The 18,244-nt window shown below is 38.2% G+C and overlaps 1 protein-coding gene across 8 annotated transcripts in view; it reads right to left on the minus strand.

Annotated features, from left to right (window-relative positions):
* The window catches only part of UNKL (unk like zinc finger), a 63,556-nt gene that overhangs the window by 9,660 nt on the left and 35,652 nt on the right, over positions 1 to 18,244 (minus strand). For all 8 annotated transcript variants that reach the window (XM_085309840.1, XM_085309846.1, XM_085309841.1 and 5 more), the window contains 3 exons: positions 15,092 to 15,257; positions 4,556 to 4,648; positions 360 to 590 (listed from right to left, as the gene is read on the minus strand). In XM_085309840.1, the coding sequence (XP_085165966.1) occupies positions 360 to 590; positions 4,556 to 4,648; positions 15,092 to 15,257 (490 nt within the window). The remainder of the gene's footprint in view (positions 1 to 359; positions 591 to 4,555; positions 4,649 to 15,091; positions 15,258 to 18,244) is intronic.

Below are 18,244 nucleotides of genomic sequence, written 5' to 3' on the forward strand. Positions count from 1 at the left end.
TCATTTCAGTTCTTGCTTTCTTTTTTTTTTACTCCTTCAGACGCTATGGATAAAATGCATTCCTGCTGCCTGTATGCAAACTATTACATTTTTCCCCTTTCAAACACCTCTGTAAATATCTCCTCTTACAAATATTTTCCTTCTCACTATTACTTTCTTGCCTTTCTCTCACTGAGCTTTGTCCCACATACCACATTTAACTTTCAGATCATTTTTCAGTACTGTTAACATTTACAATAACTAATCTTTATCTTCCAGAGTAAGTCATATGAAGAATGCAACGTCTTCAACTGAAGATTTCTGACTTGCCATTGTTTCCCCTCTTACACTACACAAAGTGCAGTCTTCAACTAACTTACCTAAAGAGTTATGTGAAGAGGCTGAGGTGCCTAATATACTAAGTTCAGACTTCAAAGGCTGAGGCTGCTGTTGGTGAGGAGCCATAGCAGATGAAACAAAAGACTGAGACAGCGATTGTGAAAGAGAACTGAGTGGAGAGGTTGAAAGGGACGATGATGAATGTAGAGATGAGGAACGAGCAAGAGAGCCTGGAATATTGACAGGAGCTGAACCTCCCAGTAATCTTTGACCTATGTATACATACAGACAAAAAAAAACCAAAAAAATGAGTTCCATAGTAGTACACAGTTCTGTAATTCCTAGCTGCACAGTGTAAGATTATTCTAACGTTCTTTCTCTCCCCAAAAGCTGGGTAACACTTTTTTTTTTTTTTTTTTTTTTTTTNAAAAGCTGGGTAACACTTTTTTTTTTTTTTTTTTTAATTTTAATCAGATGTAAGTATTCTTTTGAATAATGTATCCCTTTAAACTTAGCTTATATATGCAAATAAGTTTAATAAAAATACTTATCTGTTGTTGCAAAGTAAAATAAAATAAAATAAAAAGAACACATGGAAATAATTTTCTAAGTGCTTGAAAACAGAATCTGTAGCTTTACACAACAGTGGCCTCAGCTGCAGCTACGGAGAAAGAGAAAACAGTTTTCAGATCAGGTTATTGGACTTACTCTTTTTTACAGCCAACTAATGAAGTAGAAAAACTGGAAGTTAGAGAAGAAAATTTGTTTTCTATCTTAAAATATAAATTAGAGTTGCAGATTAACTACCTCTAAAATGTTACATAGAATAAGAAGTTAGTATAGCATAGCATAAAAATAAATAATAATTTAGTCAAACAAATGCATTATTCATTAGTTTCCAAGATAATGATGATAAAAAATACATGTATAATTTAACATCAGTTAAAAAAATATAATTGCTTAAATAAACATGCACAGATACATTACACTTTCCTGGTCAGGTAACAGTTCAAGATTAACCGTAAAGATGTTATTCATCAATATATCTGAACAGCATCTACAAATGACATCAACTTCTCTTTAAGAAAATAAATAAGGCATTCAAATGATCGCATTGAAAGTAAGAGTCATAGGTTTAGATTTATATTTTTGCTTAAGACTGGTGAATTCATGTTATCAGAGAAAACACTGCTCATTTGGAAATATTTCCAAAAAAAGGGCAAATCAGAGAGGCTTATTACAAGTTACATTGCAACAATGTCTTCTAAAAATAGACCTTAAAATACTCAGCAAATATTATCAAAGTCAGTCTCATGACCAATTATATGAGGAAGATACACAACAGACATATAACCACAGATGTACTGAATATACCAGACAATAAACCTGCACCATTATTTGCCAGAAGAGCAAGGAAGCAATGAAGTACAAGGAGTTTAGTTAAAAAAATTTGAACAGATAAGAATTCTTCTAAAAACTAAGAATGAAAGTAAAGGCTCAGAACAAACAGTTCCGAACAGTAGCAGAGGAACTGTCTCTTTTCTGATAACTGAAGTATTCTTTAAACTCAGTTCAATTTTGGCAAATATAATCTGCCATCATGAACTTTATCCTCCCCATATAAATGACACTGCTTACAGTATTTGCTTCGTATTCCATACTTTATAGTCGTTTAATGAAGTATGGTGATTCCTGCAGCATAACACATAGCAATAAATCAAATACCAGTCAAAAAAATTGTAGCATCAGGGCAGCTGTTGAACCTGACTCCAATAGCAGAGAAATAAATTCGGAATTGCACAAACTATCAGACTCTTCTTTGTTTGTATGAGGGGGAATAGCATGAACAGCAATGGAAAACATTAGTAGATAGTGACCTGTTAGCATCATCACTTGACTGAAAAGAGGTCACTCAACCAGAATAAAGCTACAGTCCTAAAATCTTTGAGGAAAGATATTCCTACTAATATTATTAACAAGAATCTACGTAAAACTAGATTACTATCTACTGAGACAATAAAATTGGGGATTTTTCTGCATGGGTCCCCTGATACCCTGAACTGTACAGCTACCATGAACAGAGGCTCTGGCAGCAAAGAATCACCTTGGGAAAAACAAAGTTACTGAGGCAAGGGCAAGGCACCAGATCTTTTAGCACTGTTGTCAAGATCTCAGAGACTGACATTTGGTGTAAGAGACTTCTTAATCAGTGTGTTCCAGCATTGGGTTCCAGCTCTTGCTATCAATAAYGAAGCCACTGTTACGATCTGTCTAGATCTACTTGATGCCAAAGCATCAAAATCACCAAATAAGAACTGTAAACTGCCTCCCCAAATTCTCTGCTTGAAGACATAAGCACRTCACCAGTTACTTTATGTGAGGCATCTTCAGCCCATCTTCAAATGGGTGGGATGCTGAAGTGACAGTCCATACTAAACCATGGGACTTTCCTGAATTCAGTGTGCTCTGAAGCCTGGCATGTATCCACAGAGTTTTAGGATGATTAAATTAGTGATCTCATCTAGAACCAATCTCTCACCCTCCACTGGCAAGGAAGTCACTTGGGTCAATATAGTTTCTGTACCTTAGGACAAAGTTTTGAGTCTGGAAGGCTTGACTTCTGTCATATCCAGTGAGGTCACAGTGACAGCTCGTATATTCCAACACTATCAAATATATTTGTACTTTTTAAAAGCCAGTGGCCTAAAAATATTAAGTAATTTTTTAAGAGAAGAAAATTCGTATAATGTATAGACACACTTTAACGACAAGCTCTTCTTCTTGGAGTTACAGTCAGTAACAACAAACTAGAGGTAATAACAAACTAGGGAGTGGCTATAGCTGTTTTACCCTTTGCATCTACAGCTACAGAGCAAGAAGGGCATGAGAGGCACAAGCATGCCAACCAAGAATCCAGTTACGTTCACACACTTGGAAGCAGCACACATGGACAACAATCTTAGGGAATCACTGTAGAATACTTTCAAAGAAATCTTAACAAAATAGACATCAGAAAATACTGGGTACATATATCTAAAATCTAGTAAATATTAACAGAATTAGCTGGTAATATTAATGTTTATAGAAGTGCCATTTTGATTCTTTTGTATTGTGTCATATACTTCACCTGTATCTGCACATTGATTATTCATTTTTCAACAAATTCAAAGGCCACCTAAACTCTTGGCTTGATTGGATTTCTGTGACTACTACAATTATTGCTGCCTTATGGCAAAGGGCAGTATTTTATGCCTCAACTTTATAATTTAGTTTTCCCACTACAAACATTTAAGAAGGATATCATAAGGCAAATGTTTTTGATAAAGCAGCCTGGACCAAGTCAACAATCTCCAATTAAGTTAATGTAGGCTTGACTTCTCTACAGTTCCCTGGAGATATTATAGAAACGTGTGGCTATATGACTCTCAGAGGATTATGCTGACTTCAGTTGTTAACAAAACTACAGTTGGTTAATTTTTATTTCCTATTCTCCCATTCTTTCTCTCGTTTATTTTTCCTTTTCTGCTTTTATACAGAAAAGGTGGCATTTTTAATTTTTTTTCTTCCCTGATGTTTCTCCCCTTCAACCTTCCTCCCTGACAGTCTTTTCCCTGCACTGCTCTTCCTTTGCTGCATCTCCCTCTCCTTTCCCAGAACAGGTTAACTGGCTGAAGGACTTACAGATCTAAGTAGGAAAATACAGGCAGACAGGAATAAGGCATATGAAGTAAGACCAAAAGACCTGCAACTACATTGCTCATTCTGTGCTAAGATACATAAAAAAGTTTAAGTCTCTAACTTGTAAGTAGAGAAGTCCTAAAGGCAGCTTGCTTCCACTCCTCAAGAATTGCCCTTCTAACCACAAAAGTACTTGATGGTCCCACAGCACATACTGTCTGCTGCCAGACATATGCAGCAGTCAACACTCAGGTAGTTCAGGGATAATGCCTTCCTGTAAAGATATGTAAATAAGTCCTTCCATCAACTATTATGCTTGTGGGCCCAAATCATCAAGCATTTCCAAAAAAAAATGTTTACTAGACTGACCCATTTCAAAACACTGCCAGGATGATAGCAGTGCAACCTCTTCAAATCCCAAAGCTACACAGCTGTCGCAAAACTGAGAACTCTTTTTCAAAGCCTTTGCTCTATTCTTCTGAGTAAAAGTTTAGAAAGGTAAGAAGGAAAAATATTTAAAATTAATATATAGTTTATCTTTGCAAACTGGACCTCTTACTTGCTAATCCAAGGTCACTGCTTTCTTGATCTTCTAATTCTCTATCTATGGATGCGACGTTCACATCATTAAAATGTACATCTAAAGTAGAACCTGTTAAACAAAACATCGTATTAATGAATTATCTTTTAATTATACATAAAAATATCAGGATGGCTGAAGCGAGGAAATTTTATTCGACTACTGTTATCAGTATTTCCAGCACATAAATCCTCAGCATCTAGGTTACAATCTGAAGCACTGCAGAAACACACAGCAAGGGACAGCCCATGAAAATTTCAAAGGGAAAAATTTCATATATAAACTATTACAGCTCTTTAGGCTGATCAGATAAACAAAGGATAATGTAGAAGTGGCTATTTATTTGGATTTCTATTAAAACTGTCACCTGTTCTGCTTAGGTACAGAGTAAAACAAAAAGGAAGAGGAGAAATAATATTTTTACCGACAAATCTACATTTTTATTACTGAAAAAAACCCTACTATCCTTTGGGATAACTGTAAATGAATAAACATATCAGGGCATGCAGACATAAGGAAGCTGGGAATCAATCATGTGGGAATATTCAAATGCACATGTGTGTTATTTTTATGCAACTAAAGTAAATCTCAAAAACAATGTGTAAGTTAAGACTGCTTACATTTTAAGGGTTATGTCAGTCTAAAGTTCCTCTAGGTGATACTATGAAAAGGGTCTCCTCAATGTACTTCTTCAGTCCACTGCTTATTCTATATTATATTCTTGAATAAAATGTGAGAAGATGGACAGATACTTTTCTTATCCCTTCCTCTTAACTTCTTTTCTTCACAGAAAGGAGAGTAATTAAGTAAGTCTATCCCTTGGTACATACATTTTCATTTATGTTGGACAACTTCTCCATCAGGAAGACAGGAGAGAGGTTAGTATAAATACTGATTTTACAGGTAGGAAAATTGTGTCTCAGTCAGTGTGGTCAGTGATAGTGATCAATTTTGTAAAAGAATTTTTAGATTTTCTGTTGCAAATCACTACTAAAAAGCGGACACAAAGGACTGATAAGAGACAAACAGAAATAAGAAGATAGATCAGCTGACGTAAGAGTTTCCAAAAGATACTAAAGGGATCTCTTGAGCCCTTTAGAATCAGACACATGCCTCTTTCTTAGCCTGGTCCTAAATATTACGCACTGTAAACTCCATAAAATCTTTGGCAGATTATTACACAGTTTTAGAAGTGATGAAAGTCAGAAATGGAAAAAAATATTTGAATCATTAATACAGGATCAGTGAAGGTTATTCTGTATATGCATTTTCTAAGGCTGACCAGCGTATCTAATGGAATCCAGAGTCTGGGATCTTTAAATAAAACATAAGGAGAGTTACTGACTTAGAAGCAGGATCCACAGAACAGTGGTCAGCTGGAAGCTGCCTAAGCTGTCCAGAACAAAATACTGACCAAAGAGATAAAGTTCATAGTACACAATCACAGAATCACAGAACAGTTGAGGTCGGAAGGGACATCTGGAGATCATCTGGTCCAACACCCTGCTCAAGCAGGGTCACCTAAAGCACGTTGCCCAGGACTACATCCAGACGGCTTTTGAATATCTCCAGGGATGGAGATTCCACAAGCTTTCTAAGCAACATGTTCCAGTACTCAGCCACCCCCACAGTAAAGACATTTTTCCTCATGTTTAGACAAAACTTCCTGTGTTTCAGGTTGTGCCTGTTGCCGCTCATCCTATCACTGGGCACCACTGACAAAAGACTGGCCCTATCCTCTTGACACGTTCCCTTCAGATGTTTAAATGCACCTGTAAGGTCCTCCGAGCCTTCTCCTCTCCAGGCTCAATAGTCCCAGCTCTCGCAGCCTTTCCTCATACGAGAGATGCTCTAACTCCTTAATCATCTTACTCCTTGCAGTAGCCCCTTATCTCCTTTGTACTGGGAAGCACAGAACTGGACACAGTACTCCAGATGTGGCCTCTCTAGGAAGTGGAGGGAAAGGATCACCTCCCTCCACCTGCTAGCAATGCTCTCCCTAATGCATTCCAGAATACTATTGGCTCACAAGGGCACATTACCGGCTCATTGTCAATTTGTCCACCAGGACTCTCAGATCCTTCTCTGCAAAGCTGCCTTCCAGCTGGTGGGCCCCCAGCCTGTACTGGTGCATGGAGTTATTCCTGCCTAGGTGCAGGACTCTGCACTTCACTCTATTGAGCTTCTTGAGGTTCCTCTCTGCCCATCTCTCCAGTCTGTAAGGGCCCTTCTAACTGGCAGCGCAGCCCTTTGGTGTATTAGCCACTTCCTCACAGTTTTGTATTATCAGCAAACTTGCAGAGGAGGCACTCTCTCCCTTCATCCAAGTCACTGATAATAAGCCGAACAGGACTGGACCCAGTATCAACCCCTGCGGTACACTGCTAGCTACAGGCCTCCAGCTAGACTTTGCACCACTGGTCAGAACCCTCCAAGCTCTGCCATTCAGCCAGGTCTCAATTCACTTCACTAMCTGCTCATCTAGCCTGCACTTCATCAGCTTGCCTATGAAGATGTTATGGGAGACAATGTCAAAAGCCTTCCTGAAGTCAAGGTAGACAACATCCACTGCTCTCCCTCATCTACCCTGCCAGTCATTCCATCACAGAAGGCTATTGGGTTGCTTAAGCAAGATTTCCCCTTTGCGAATCCACTCTGACTATTCCTGATCACCCTCTTGACCTTCATATGGAAGCTTGGAGCTTAGAAATGGTATCCAGGATTAGCTGCTCCATCACCTCTCTAGAGGTCGAAGTGAAGCTGCATAGTTAATACTGCAAAAGTATTGGGTGGGGACACTACCTGCTGCACAGGAGAGGATGCCCAGAGAAAGATGCTGGTCTATGCCACCCATCACTTTCCACCTGAACACTGGGAGAGTTTTCTCTTTCCTTTTTCTCCCTCTCTCTCTTTCTTTTTTATGTTTTTATCTGTCTCTGAAAGTAACTGTCACCATTGTGTGTCATCGGCTATGAAGCCCACTAATATATCTTCATACACGTGAACCTTTCTCAACATCCTTTGTGCAACACCACCATACACCTGTGAGAGTAAACTTATCATCATTATGCTGCAGGATATTCTGCGGTAGGTCTGTCTCACTTTCACCTGGTCAAACTGTTCCACTTTGTTTCAACAAACTCAATATTCTCTCAGTCATAAAAAAAAGAGAGACTGTAAAACCTAGTTATTAGCACTGTCATTATCTTTAGGAGAACTGTTTTTTTTTTTCAAGCTCTTGCTATATCCCACATTGTACATTTCTCCCTCAACTTTTCCATCTCACTCTCCTCTTTCTACCTCAGAAGGTATTAGGGTTCCAGGCATTACTAATATTTTAAAGGTTATTTGCAGTGTCTGGCTCAGTCTGTTTCTACACATGTACTACAAGCTGGAACAAAACATAATGAGGTTAACATGAATTATACTGCTTAAATAACAGATCAAATCCAAGCCTGCACCTTTGCTAGACCACTAACTCATGCAAAGCCTTAACTTATTCTGCCACACTAGTCCTCCCCAACTACACAAAGGGCTGATCTTTACTCATTTTCTACATTTTTGAAGTTTAAATTCTGATACCTTCTGGCTCTCTCATATTCCAAGTCCAATTTCCATATAGTGGAAAGTCAAAGGAGGGAGTGCAGGGAGAGAACACAGCATTTTTAGATCAAAACATATATGGAAGACAAAAGGAGAGACCCTGATTTCCCTCAAAAGGCAAGTCTCATAGACAAGCAAAATCCTCACACTTGAGTGCCCAACAGAAAGCAAAGAAAGCAATCAAAACATTCCTAGAGGCACAGTCCTTGCAGAACCTAACACATACATTTGGGAGCGAAACATCAGGCTGGAAGGTGTCCCTAATGTTAAGGTCTTACCTTCTCTCTTTTATCACCTGACTCATCACCTTTCTCTATGGCTCATTGCCTATTTATTCATCTACAAATCTTTTCCTTTTGACATTTTACTCATCTAATTTCTTCAGGATCTCAGCAAATATTTTAAGTATTTTATTTTTTAACTGTGTTTTAAAGAGCATTTCAAGCACACTGCAGTTTTTATGGTCTTCAATCTCAACACTAAATACTCTGTGTATATTATTGGCGTGCTTATTCCCAGTTGCCCTGCACCCTTCTCTTCTCCAGTTCTTGGGGACTATTACTCAGAGAGCAAAAAGAGAGTGCCTGGAGATCTCCATGACATGCAGTATCTCCCTTACTGACAAATCAAGATGAAAGGCCGCAGAAAGGGATTCAGAAAGTTCCCCGAGTCCTTGACAATATAACTCTTTCCTGAGTCCTCTAACTCTTTATTAACACCCATTTATTTCCTTTTCACATAATCCCCTAGCCCCTTCCCTTGCTGCAGCTCTACCTCATTCTTTTGGTTCTTTAATCCACAGCTTCCTAAAAACTTATCTATATATTTTATGTTCTATAATAATCTTTAATTATTAAYGCTTTGCTCAGATTACATACAGCACTGTACTTTCACCACCATCCTGTATACCTACAAAGCAGAACTCTGAAAAGAGAATTTATGTATTTTCTTTCTAGAAAAAAACAAAATTACTCAGTTACTGTAAAGTACACTGACTTATGTAAGTTAAGCACTCATTTTATGGTTCAGATTCTATTAACAAACAGCATACTGAAAATGTTTTAAAAAATAGCAGAGGCATACTTTAACAAAGGAATCAAGAGTCTTTAAACTCAGTAATCTAATGACACCGGGAAGTCGGAAACAGCGTAACATTCCTTAAAAGACCTATCATTTTGTAACACTTGTTCAGTATATTATGATTTAAAAATTATATTGAATTAGCACATCTAATATACAGAAATTAGACCTTGTCTTTTACTGTTATATTAATAACGTGTTACAACTAGCCCCTTATTCCAAAAATATTTATTTTGACAAAAATATGACTTTGTTCCATCTCATTACTTTAATATTAACCATAAGCACATGAAATTTTATTACTTGCATAGAATGAAAACTACAAATTCTTCTTGATCCAATTCCGAAATTTAAAAATATCTTAAAATTTATTACCTGGTCTAATACACAGATAAACAAACCTTTAAGGAAGGCAAGCTATATACTTGCAAGACTGCAGAAAAAATATCCATCATTTAATATTCTTCATAGATTTCTATGCAGAATAAAAACATCAAATAAAAAAATCAAATGCCTAACTTACCATCTCTAAGTGCTGACTCACAGTCTGCAGTCTCCCAGTCTCTGGTACACATCAATTTAAACACAGAATTCTTCAAGTACAGCAGCTAATCGCAGCAACTCCCTAATCATGTGACTTAAGCCACAGAATGTTAAATACAATGTCTTTCAAATCATAATATTCCATGCCATTGTCTCCTGAATAATTTATATTTACTGCCAAAGTGGCACATATTTCAACAAATTTGTAGCTAACACCAAATTAAGGGGAGCAGCTGATACACTGGATGGCAAGTGTATCACTGTGTGGCACTGACTGCCCCTTAGCAGGATCTCAACAGGCTGGAAAAAAAAAAAAAGGATTAATCGAAGTTAWAAAAAACAAATACAAATACTGTGCTTGGGACAGAAGAACCCTATACCACAGTAAAGGCCAACTGCCCAGAAAGTAGCTTTGCAGAAAAAGATCTTGGAATCCTGATGAACAAGTCTGGCATGCTCTGTGGCAATAAACGCCAACTGCATTTTGGCCTGCGTTAGTAATAATGGCCAGCAGGTTGAGGGAAGTGATTAATCCTCTCTGTTCAGCACTTGTGAGAACGTAGCAGGAATACCATGTCCATTTTTGGAGTTCCGAATACAAGAAAGATGCTGACAAACTTGAGTGTGTCCAGTTAATGGCCACTGGAATGTTAGCAGGCTGGAGCACGTAACATTTGAGGATAGGCTAAGTGAGCTGGGTTTGTTCAGTCTGAGGAACAGAAGACTAACTCTACTCCTTTGATGGTTATTTACAGAAATGATGGAGCCCTACTCTTCTGGGAGGTTCACAGCAAAAGGACAAGGGGTAAAGGACACAAGTTGCAGCAGTGGATATTTTAATCAGATGTAATGAAAAAGTCCTCGTAACTGAAGTGGTCAAATACTGGAAAACTGGCAGCTTACAGAAATACGGTATCTCCTTAGAGATACTCAAAATTTGACTGGRTAAGACATGGTTAGACTTTGACGTTGGATTTAACTTAAAATCTGTCCCTGCCCTGAGAAAGAAGTTGGACCAGATGATCTCAATAAGACCCTAACAATCCAAATTTTTTTATTTTGTAACGCGGAAAACAAGTYACTATAGATAAAGACCATATGCTTTTATGGATGAAATAAACAAACTAAAAAGCATGGGAGTTTGCTTCCTCCTCTTCCAGAGTAGTCAAAGAAATAAAATCATTGTAAACATTATGGCCTGGCTATTTGCTTACTTGCAGGAATAGAGTTTTTCATTTAAAAAATCAGGCATAGCCATTAAAAAGGAAACTCAAATGTGTTAGCATTTTAAAAACATTCATCTATCCTAACATAAGAAAATATTGTACTGCTATGGAAAGAAAAATATTTTGACTACTCTCCTTTGAGATATGTTCTCTATATTTGTTATGAGTTTATCTGCATGCAGCACTATGCGCTGAAGAATTTTTCTCCCATCCTATTAGTTGTAGGTGCATAAATAAGCTCCTCTCTTTCATATTCCACACACATGAGTACAAAATGGGCATCTCCATCTTCTGCCTCCTCAGTTTTTCTCACTCTCAGAAACTCACAGGAAATATACGGAATTTTGGAAGAAAGAAACATGAAGCTGGATTACAAATGTATGTCAATACAAGGCTAACTGAAGAAGAATGGTAACACGTAAGTAACTTTTCTTTGGCTTTTGAAAGTCTTTCTAAATGCACATGCATACTTGGGTGACTGTAACCAGCAAAACATCACCAAGTCATACCAAATAAAGAAGCAGGGGTAGGATGCAAGGGATAGAGAATGAAGAAGCTATTTTCCAAAGCTTCATGTCCAGAACTTCCTGCTACAATGCAACGCTCAGCAAAAGTGTGAATGGAGATCTAGAAAAAGACTGCGCTTTCAGCAATAGCTCCATCAACCAGCCAAAACACAGCCTGGGCAGCTTCAAAATATTCAAGTGTTAAAGATCGCATTGCCCTAAACAGTTAGCTCAGACTGCCTTGAGCCCTGAACTAAGCACTAAGGAACAAAGCCTTCAGGCTGTGCAGAGTGCTACATCCACGGCTTCTCCTCAGTGACCACTCCTGGGTTCTCATTCATCCATGATGCTGATGCCCTATCCTGAATGGGCACTTGAGTGAACTCCCTCACCCAATCCCACCTGGCCTCCAGGGTTCCTCAATGGTGGTGTGACACCCCATGCCCAGCTCCAAGTCCCCTATGCCATGTCCCTGTCCTGCTTCCACATCTCTAGTAAGATTGTGACCTGGCTCCAAGGCCCCAGTGCTGTGTCTTTGTCCTAGTTCCATGACTGTCCTGGTTCTGTGCTATGTTTCTGACATCAGTTCAAGCTCTCTGTCCCACTCTCCAAGTCCCCATGCCATATCCTTGTCCTGATTACATGACCCTGCTGTGATTGTGACCTGACTCCAAAGACCCCATGCTGTCTCTCTGCTCTTGCTGCACGTTCCCCTGTAAATAGCTCCATGACAACTCACCGCAACCAAATCACTTCCCAGCAAGTACTACTCCGAACTCAGCTCTTTGTAAGGTGTGAAAACATGTCTTGATGGGAAGGGATGCTGCTGTTGAGGCCTTGAGTTCTCCAGTAGGTCTTCATTGCCCAGACCAACCTCACCAGCGACCTCCACCACATCCTCTGCCATCACTCCCGGCTCTCCGTTTAGGCTCAGGTCTGGGTCTTCAATCCTTCCCTGAGCTATGTTGTAGACGTATCTGTCTTTAGTCCTGTCTCTTGGCCTTTTTTCCTCAACGGAGCTTGGACCTATGTTGTAGTAGCTCATCTTCAGTCTCGTCTCTTGCCCCGACTCCTGGATGGACCCTACACCTACACTGGAGTCCTGTTTACAAGTCTGCTTCTAACCCCATTCGTGCTGCTCCTGACTGGACTCACTCAACTGGATCCTGGACCTACTTCAGCATCTCACCTCGCCTGAGGCTGATGAAGCCTGTTAGCAGCATTCTAATCTGCCTTCTGTGTCCAGATGCTGTGGGACTGAACCCTGATTGGAAACGGCACTGCCTTGTGCTGTGGTCACCCTCATCTCCTGGCTTGATGAGCAGCCCTCTTCTTGCTGCCCCCGACACTCAGCATCTGGTTCAAACTCCACTGAGGACCAGATCCTTTCTGGTAGGCCACCAAAGCTCACCAAAGCTTTGAGGGTCTACCTCACCAAAGCTTCGAGACAACCCAGTTGTTATGAAGTGAGGAAAAAAAAGACGCCATCATTATGAGAGTACTACACCAATGTGCTGCCCAAAGCAACTTTAGTGGGTTAACCGAAGGACGTAACTCCTTCAGCAGATGTTCTAGAAGGTTAGGCATAGTGGCCACAAAAAGGTAAATTACCTAACACTCTTTTTGCTACGAATTAAATGTTTCACAGACAGAGAACGTGTCCTTTTGGCTCAGGAGCCACTTTTCACCTATACTGTAAGACTGGGGGAATGGAGGGTTTTGAGACAAATCCATTACATTTTCAGTACAGGTAACTCTAGATATAAGTACAAAGGCTTGTGGACCAAGTACATCATCCTCAAAATCTCGAAGTCCRTATGTCTGAATTGATTCAGTTGATCTGTTAAAACATTTGGGCATTTAAGCAGGTGAATCACCAACAGTAGTATCAGATGTTTGATGCAGGCATTCAAAGACTAACAAATTCCTTGCCCGGAGGAGATGAACATGTGACACCCTTTGTTCAGCCTGAGGTGATTCTGTGTCAAAATAAGTGCACAGTAATTGTTAATGTGAGGCCACATAACCACTATGCATTTCTGATTACACAGAATTCTTATATATTGATGTGTACATTTCATTCTGCAAAACCATCTTAAGTGCTAGGATTTCAAGCTGTCTCAGTGTCCTCTTCCCTTCTCTTGCTACTTTTCAGCAAATGAAAAAAGAATCATCTATCGCTATATTCCTGGGCTAACTGGGATAACTCGTTGAACACTTTAGAACACTTGTCACATTTACTCACCAACAGAAAGAGTCCAAACCTCCTGGAAAGCAATATCCTTAAGTTCCATCAAATGAAGAGAGGGCAAATGTATATTTTAAAGCCATTACCTTTATATACCAAAAGTTCAGCTTTGCAATCTGTGTCACGTGATTACTTACTGCCAAATGGCTTCATACAGTGAGGCAGATACTTTCAGAAGTGTTGGGCTGATACAGTAGTTTTGCCAGCAACATCAGGAATGCATACAGTGAAATATTACATTCTGCCTGATGGATCTGCAGCAAAGCACCTATGCTTTTCAGAAGCTGAGGACAAATGACATATGGACTATCCAAACCATGAACTATAAGCTTTATCCAAGATAACAGACATATAATAGATTCTGAGTAATTTTCACTGTATTTGACAACTTGYCTGTAATTGTCTTTGTAAGATAATCATCTGGCTATGGATAAAACATTTTTATTGTAAAAAAAATGGAAATAATGTCTGTATCTCTCTATAAATGCTGCTGACAACAGAAATTCTTCAACCAATTGTCATATATAGGAATGTATGGAATGAGAATGTAGTTATTTATAAACACTTGAATAGCAGCTACTTGTCTCCATTACCCCGTGATAAAATAAATAGAATAGGATGAACTGAAGTGACTGCCTACTGCTAACTAGATTCAGTGACTTTGGAAGTTATTCCCTGTGCTGTTAAGAACTTGGCTAGAAAATCAGTATCTAATTATTACTGAAGTATTTATCTCCCTTTACATTTTCCACATAAAAAGCCTAGCTCCTCATTGTGTCCTTTCAGATCCAGTTCATGTACTGCAAAGAAAAGATTTTGTCCTGGAATAGACAAATATCCAGACTGGAAAACATGCAATCAGCCAAAGAAAAATCTCCCATTTTCATGGGAACTTTGTCAGATCTGTAACATATAATAAAGTCAAATCTCATTAGCCCACCAATATGAGTTGACCAGACATTACTTCTACTCCTGGGAGCACAAGGAGTTACATTATGGAAGTTTTATATTTTCTTAAAATCACTATCCACTACCAATGCCAAAATTTCACTGTAAATGGCCCACTCACTAATTCCTATCCTCACAYTGGAGACCTCGTGAAAAATACTCTTTTGGGGGGTCAGGGGTAGATATGAAATGTACATTTAAATTAAATTTCAGATATTGCTTTAAATTACGTACAATAAAGTAAATACGTAAAGCATTACTGTATTTACCAATAAGCATTTCTGAACTTATTATGAAATAAAAAAAAACTTGAAAAATGCAAAAACCCATGTACAATCAGAGATTAAATGTTCAGACTTACCTATAATTGATTCAACTGTGTTACTGCCAGGATAGAATGGGAGAGCTTTAGCATTGACAGTAGAGAGTATAGTAGGAGACGAACTATCTGACCCAACACTGGAGGCCAAACTGGAAGTTATACTTGAAGCAAGTTGGTTAACTACTGAGAAAACACTGAGATGGTTCTGTTAAAACAAACAAACAAACAAACAAAATATACACGTGCTTTTATACATATTCTTGCACACATGTACATTTGCACATTTGTACATGATATGTACAAATAGACAACAAACAAATGATGATCCTTTTCAAAAGGAATATACTTAAGTAAGGAATTGTACCCTTTCATTATACATTTATATGCAATTTATACTCTTTATGTGATCCCTAAATTTTCCTATTTAACCTAAACGTAACTGCATTATGTAATGACTTGTACCTGTGGTTCTTCTTTCTAGTATAATTTTTTTTACACTAATTAAAAATTTAAGTTGCAAAAAATGAAATAATTACAAACAAAATGTAATCATGTAGCATTGGAAATTGGAAATAAGTCTACAGAGATTTTGTGCAGAATCTCCAGTAATTTTTTTTAATCTTTATTTATTCCCTCCAATCTTGTAGCTAATAAAAACATTTAACTGAGACTGAGTTAGTCCAGACTCGTCTCATTGCCTTCTCTGTGGTGAGCAGTGATTGTGCAGCATCTACTGATACTCTCTCCTGATTTCTACTGATACTACAGAAAGTTTCTATTTCAAAACTAGATAGAAGCTGATAATGACCACGATAATGAACAATTTTTCTTTCAACCAGAAAAATAGTCTCAACATGTCTGTCTGTACCAAAAGTTAGCACAAGAGTTTGTCTGGTCAAGTTCTGAATGTTGATGACGATTCCACCACCTCTCTGAGCCTCTGTTCTGATGCCTGGCYACCCTCACTGTGAAACATGTGCACTGTGTTTTACAGCATGACTTTGAAATAATGAATGAACAGACAACTTCTAAAAAACTCTGCAAGATTAGCACGTGCAATTACAAATCTTGTTATCTAGCTAGTTTAAGAAGAATTAATCATCTGCATGTCCAAGGAGAGAACACTCTTTCAGCAACACCAAGCAATTTCTCTCCACTGCCTCTCCCCTCCCAACAACACAGCTCTTGCTTTTCACGATATGCATGAAACACACCATGTTACACTAATTGCTTTCACAAAAATTTCTGGGAGAAGTAGAGCAGATCTATTGCATATGTAACATGCAACAGAACTGAGCTTTTGTTGAATTTTTGTACAGTTTTCTCCGAAGCACAACCTCTTATTTCCCCAGCCACAGTTAGGACCAAAACTACTATTTTAACAGCTAAATTAATAGAAAAATAAAGAACTGAAATAAACTACTTAATTCCCCTCCCCTCCCCACATCCAGTGATGCAAAGGAAGATTTCAGACTCTCGGGAACCAATATTAAATGAAATTACAAAAACAGAAATTTTATTAAGTCCTGATATAATGGAATCTGACTCTCCTCAGTGGCACCCAGTGACAGGACAAGAGACAACAGATAATTTATTGAAATAAGAAAATTCCTCTTAAATAAAATTGTTTTTTTTACTGTTAGAATGGTCAAATACTGGAAAAGGTTGCCCAGAGAGGCTGTAGAGCTTCCGTGCTTGAAGATACTCAAAACACTATGGGACAAGGTCCTGAGCAACCTGCTCTAACTGGCCCTGCTCTGAGAAGGGGTGGGGAAAAGGACTACAAACCTCTGGAGGACCTCTGGAGGTCCCTTTCAAACTCAACTTTCTATGATTCTATGACATGCTTTTTCAAATTTTGTTCCATTATTTACACTGAATTCACAATGTACATTCTCTAATATTTCAATACAACAAATGGACTGTTCCTGTGGCCTGTATATTATTTCTAAGGTGCAGATGTAACACCCAGTATTTTAGGTAATCTTTTAGGTTCTAGCCACTGAATCTCTCAATTAAGATTATGTTGTTTCTTGTTATAAATTTTCTATTATTTTATCCACCTAATTTTAAACATTTCTAATATTATGGCCTCCATCTGTAATTAGGCCATTCAGGGAAAAGCACAACAACTCCCTTTCCCTTGCTCCTTTCTGTTTTCATAAATGTTTGGGGAAAAAAAAAAAAAAAAAAAAAAAAAAAGAAAGAAAAAGTCGTATCTCAGAACTGGAGGTACTTAGTAGACCATAGAGAACAGTAGTATAACAACACAGCAAAATGAGGTAAAGACAAGGCCTAGAACTCTTAGGGTATATTCCTGACCATAATCCTTGTCATTGAAGAAACTGATCCTTGTCATTGAAGAAACATGATATCAAAGTCAATAGGAATAAGAGAGGTGATTCAGGTTTTTTGGATCCAAAATACGTCCTTTTGGCCTGCCCTATATTAAGCTGAGGCTTATTAGTGACAGGGTGATGAAGAAATTATGAAACTGCCTGTTCTTCAAACATACACACAAACACAACGAGGTTCTTTAACTAGTACTCTTTCTCCACAGCATAAACACTTGCACCTACTGGACTATTTAGCCTCTTCCTCCCTAACATAATTACAAGAAGTAATAGAGCTTCTTGCCCCATCCTGTTTTCACTGAGTTGCACTTATGCAGTTTAAAAGGATTAGTTTCTTTCTCTTTTGACAGACCAAGAATGACCCTATCTGTAACTTCCAAACTCCATTCTGGGGGATATCTAAACAGAACAGAGAGACAAAATAAAAACCATCATTCCAGAAACCAGGCAGGAGATAAAAGTTATTAAAAAAAAAAAAGTCAATAGTTTTATAATTACGTAGCAGACTGTCAAATATTCTACACTATTTCAATGGAGATTCAATAATATTTTTTAAAAGGAGAGAATTAGAAGAACTTGCTGAACACTCTTAGGATTATGGGATAATAGGAAAATTCAGACTGGAAGTCAGGAGAACCTCAGGAGGTCATCTAGTCCAATTTCCTGCTCAGAGCTAGGTAAATTATGAAGTCAGACCATATTACTCAGGGCTTTAGCCAGCCTGATCTTGAAAACCTACAAGGATGGAGACTGCACAAACACACCAGATGACCATGCCCTGACTGACCCCATAGTGAAAAAAGTTTTTCCTTGTATCTAGTCTCAACTTCTCATTTCA

The sequence above is a fragment of the Rhea americana genome, unplaced genomic scaffold, assembly GCF_003343005.1.
Source record: "Rhea americana isolate MKP2758 unplaced genomic scaffold, rheAme1 scaffold_305, whole genome shotgun sequence".
In the NCBI taxonomy this organism is placed as follows: domain Eukaryota; kingdom Metazoa; phylum Chordata; class Aves; order Rheiformes; family Rheidae; genus Rhea; species Rhea americana.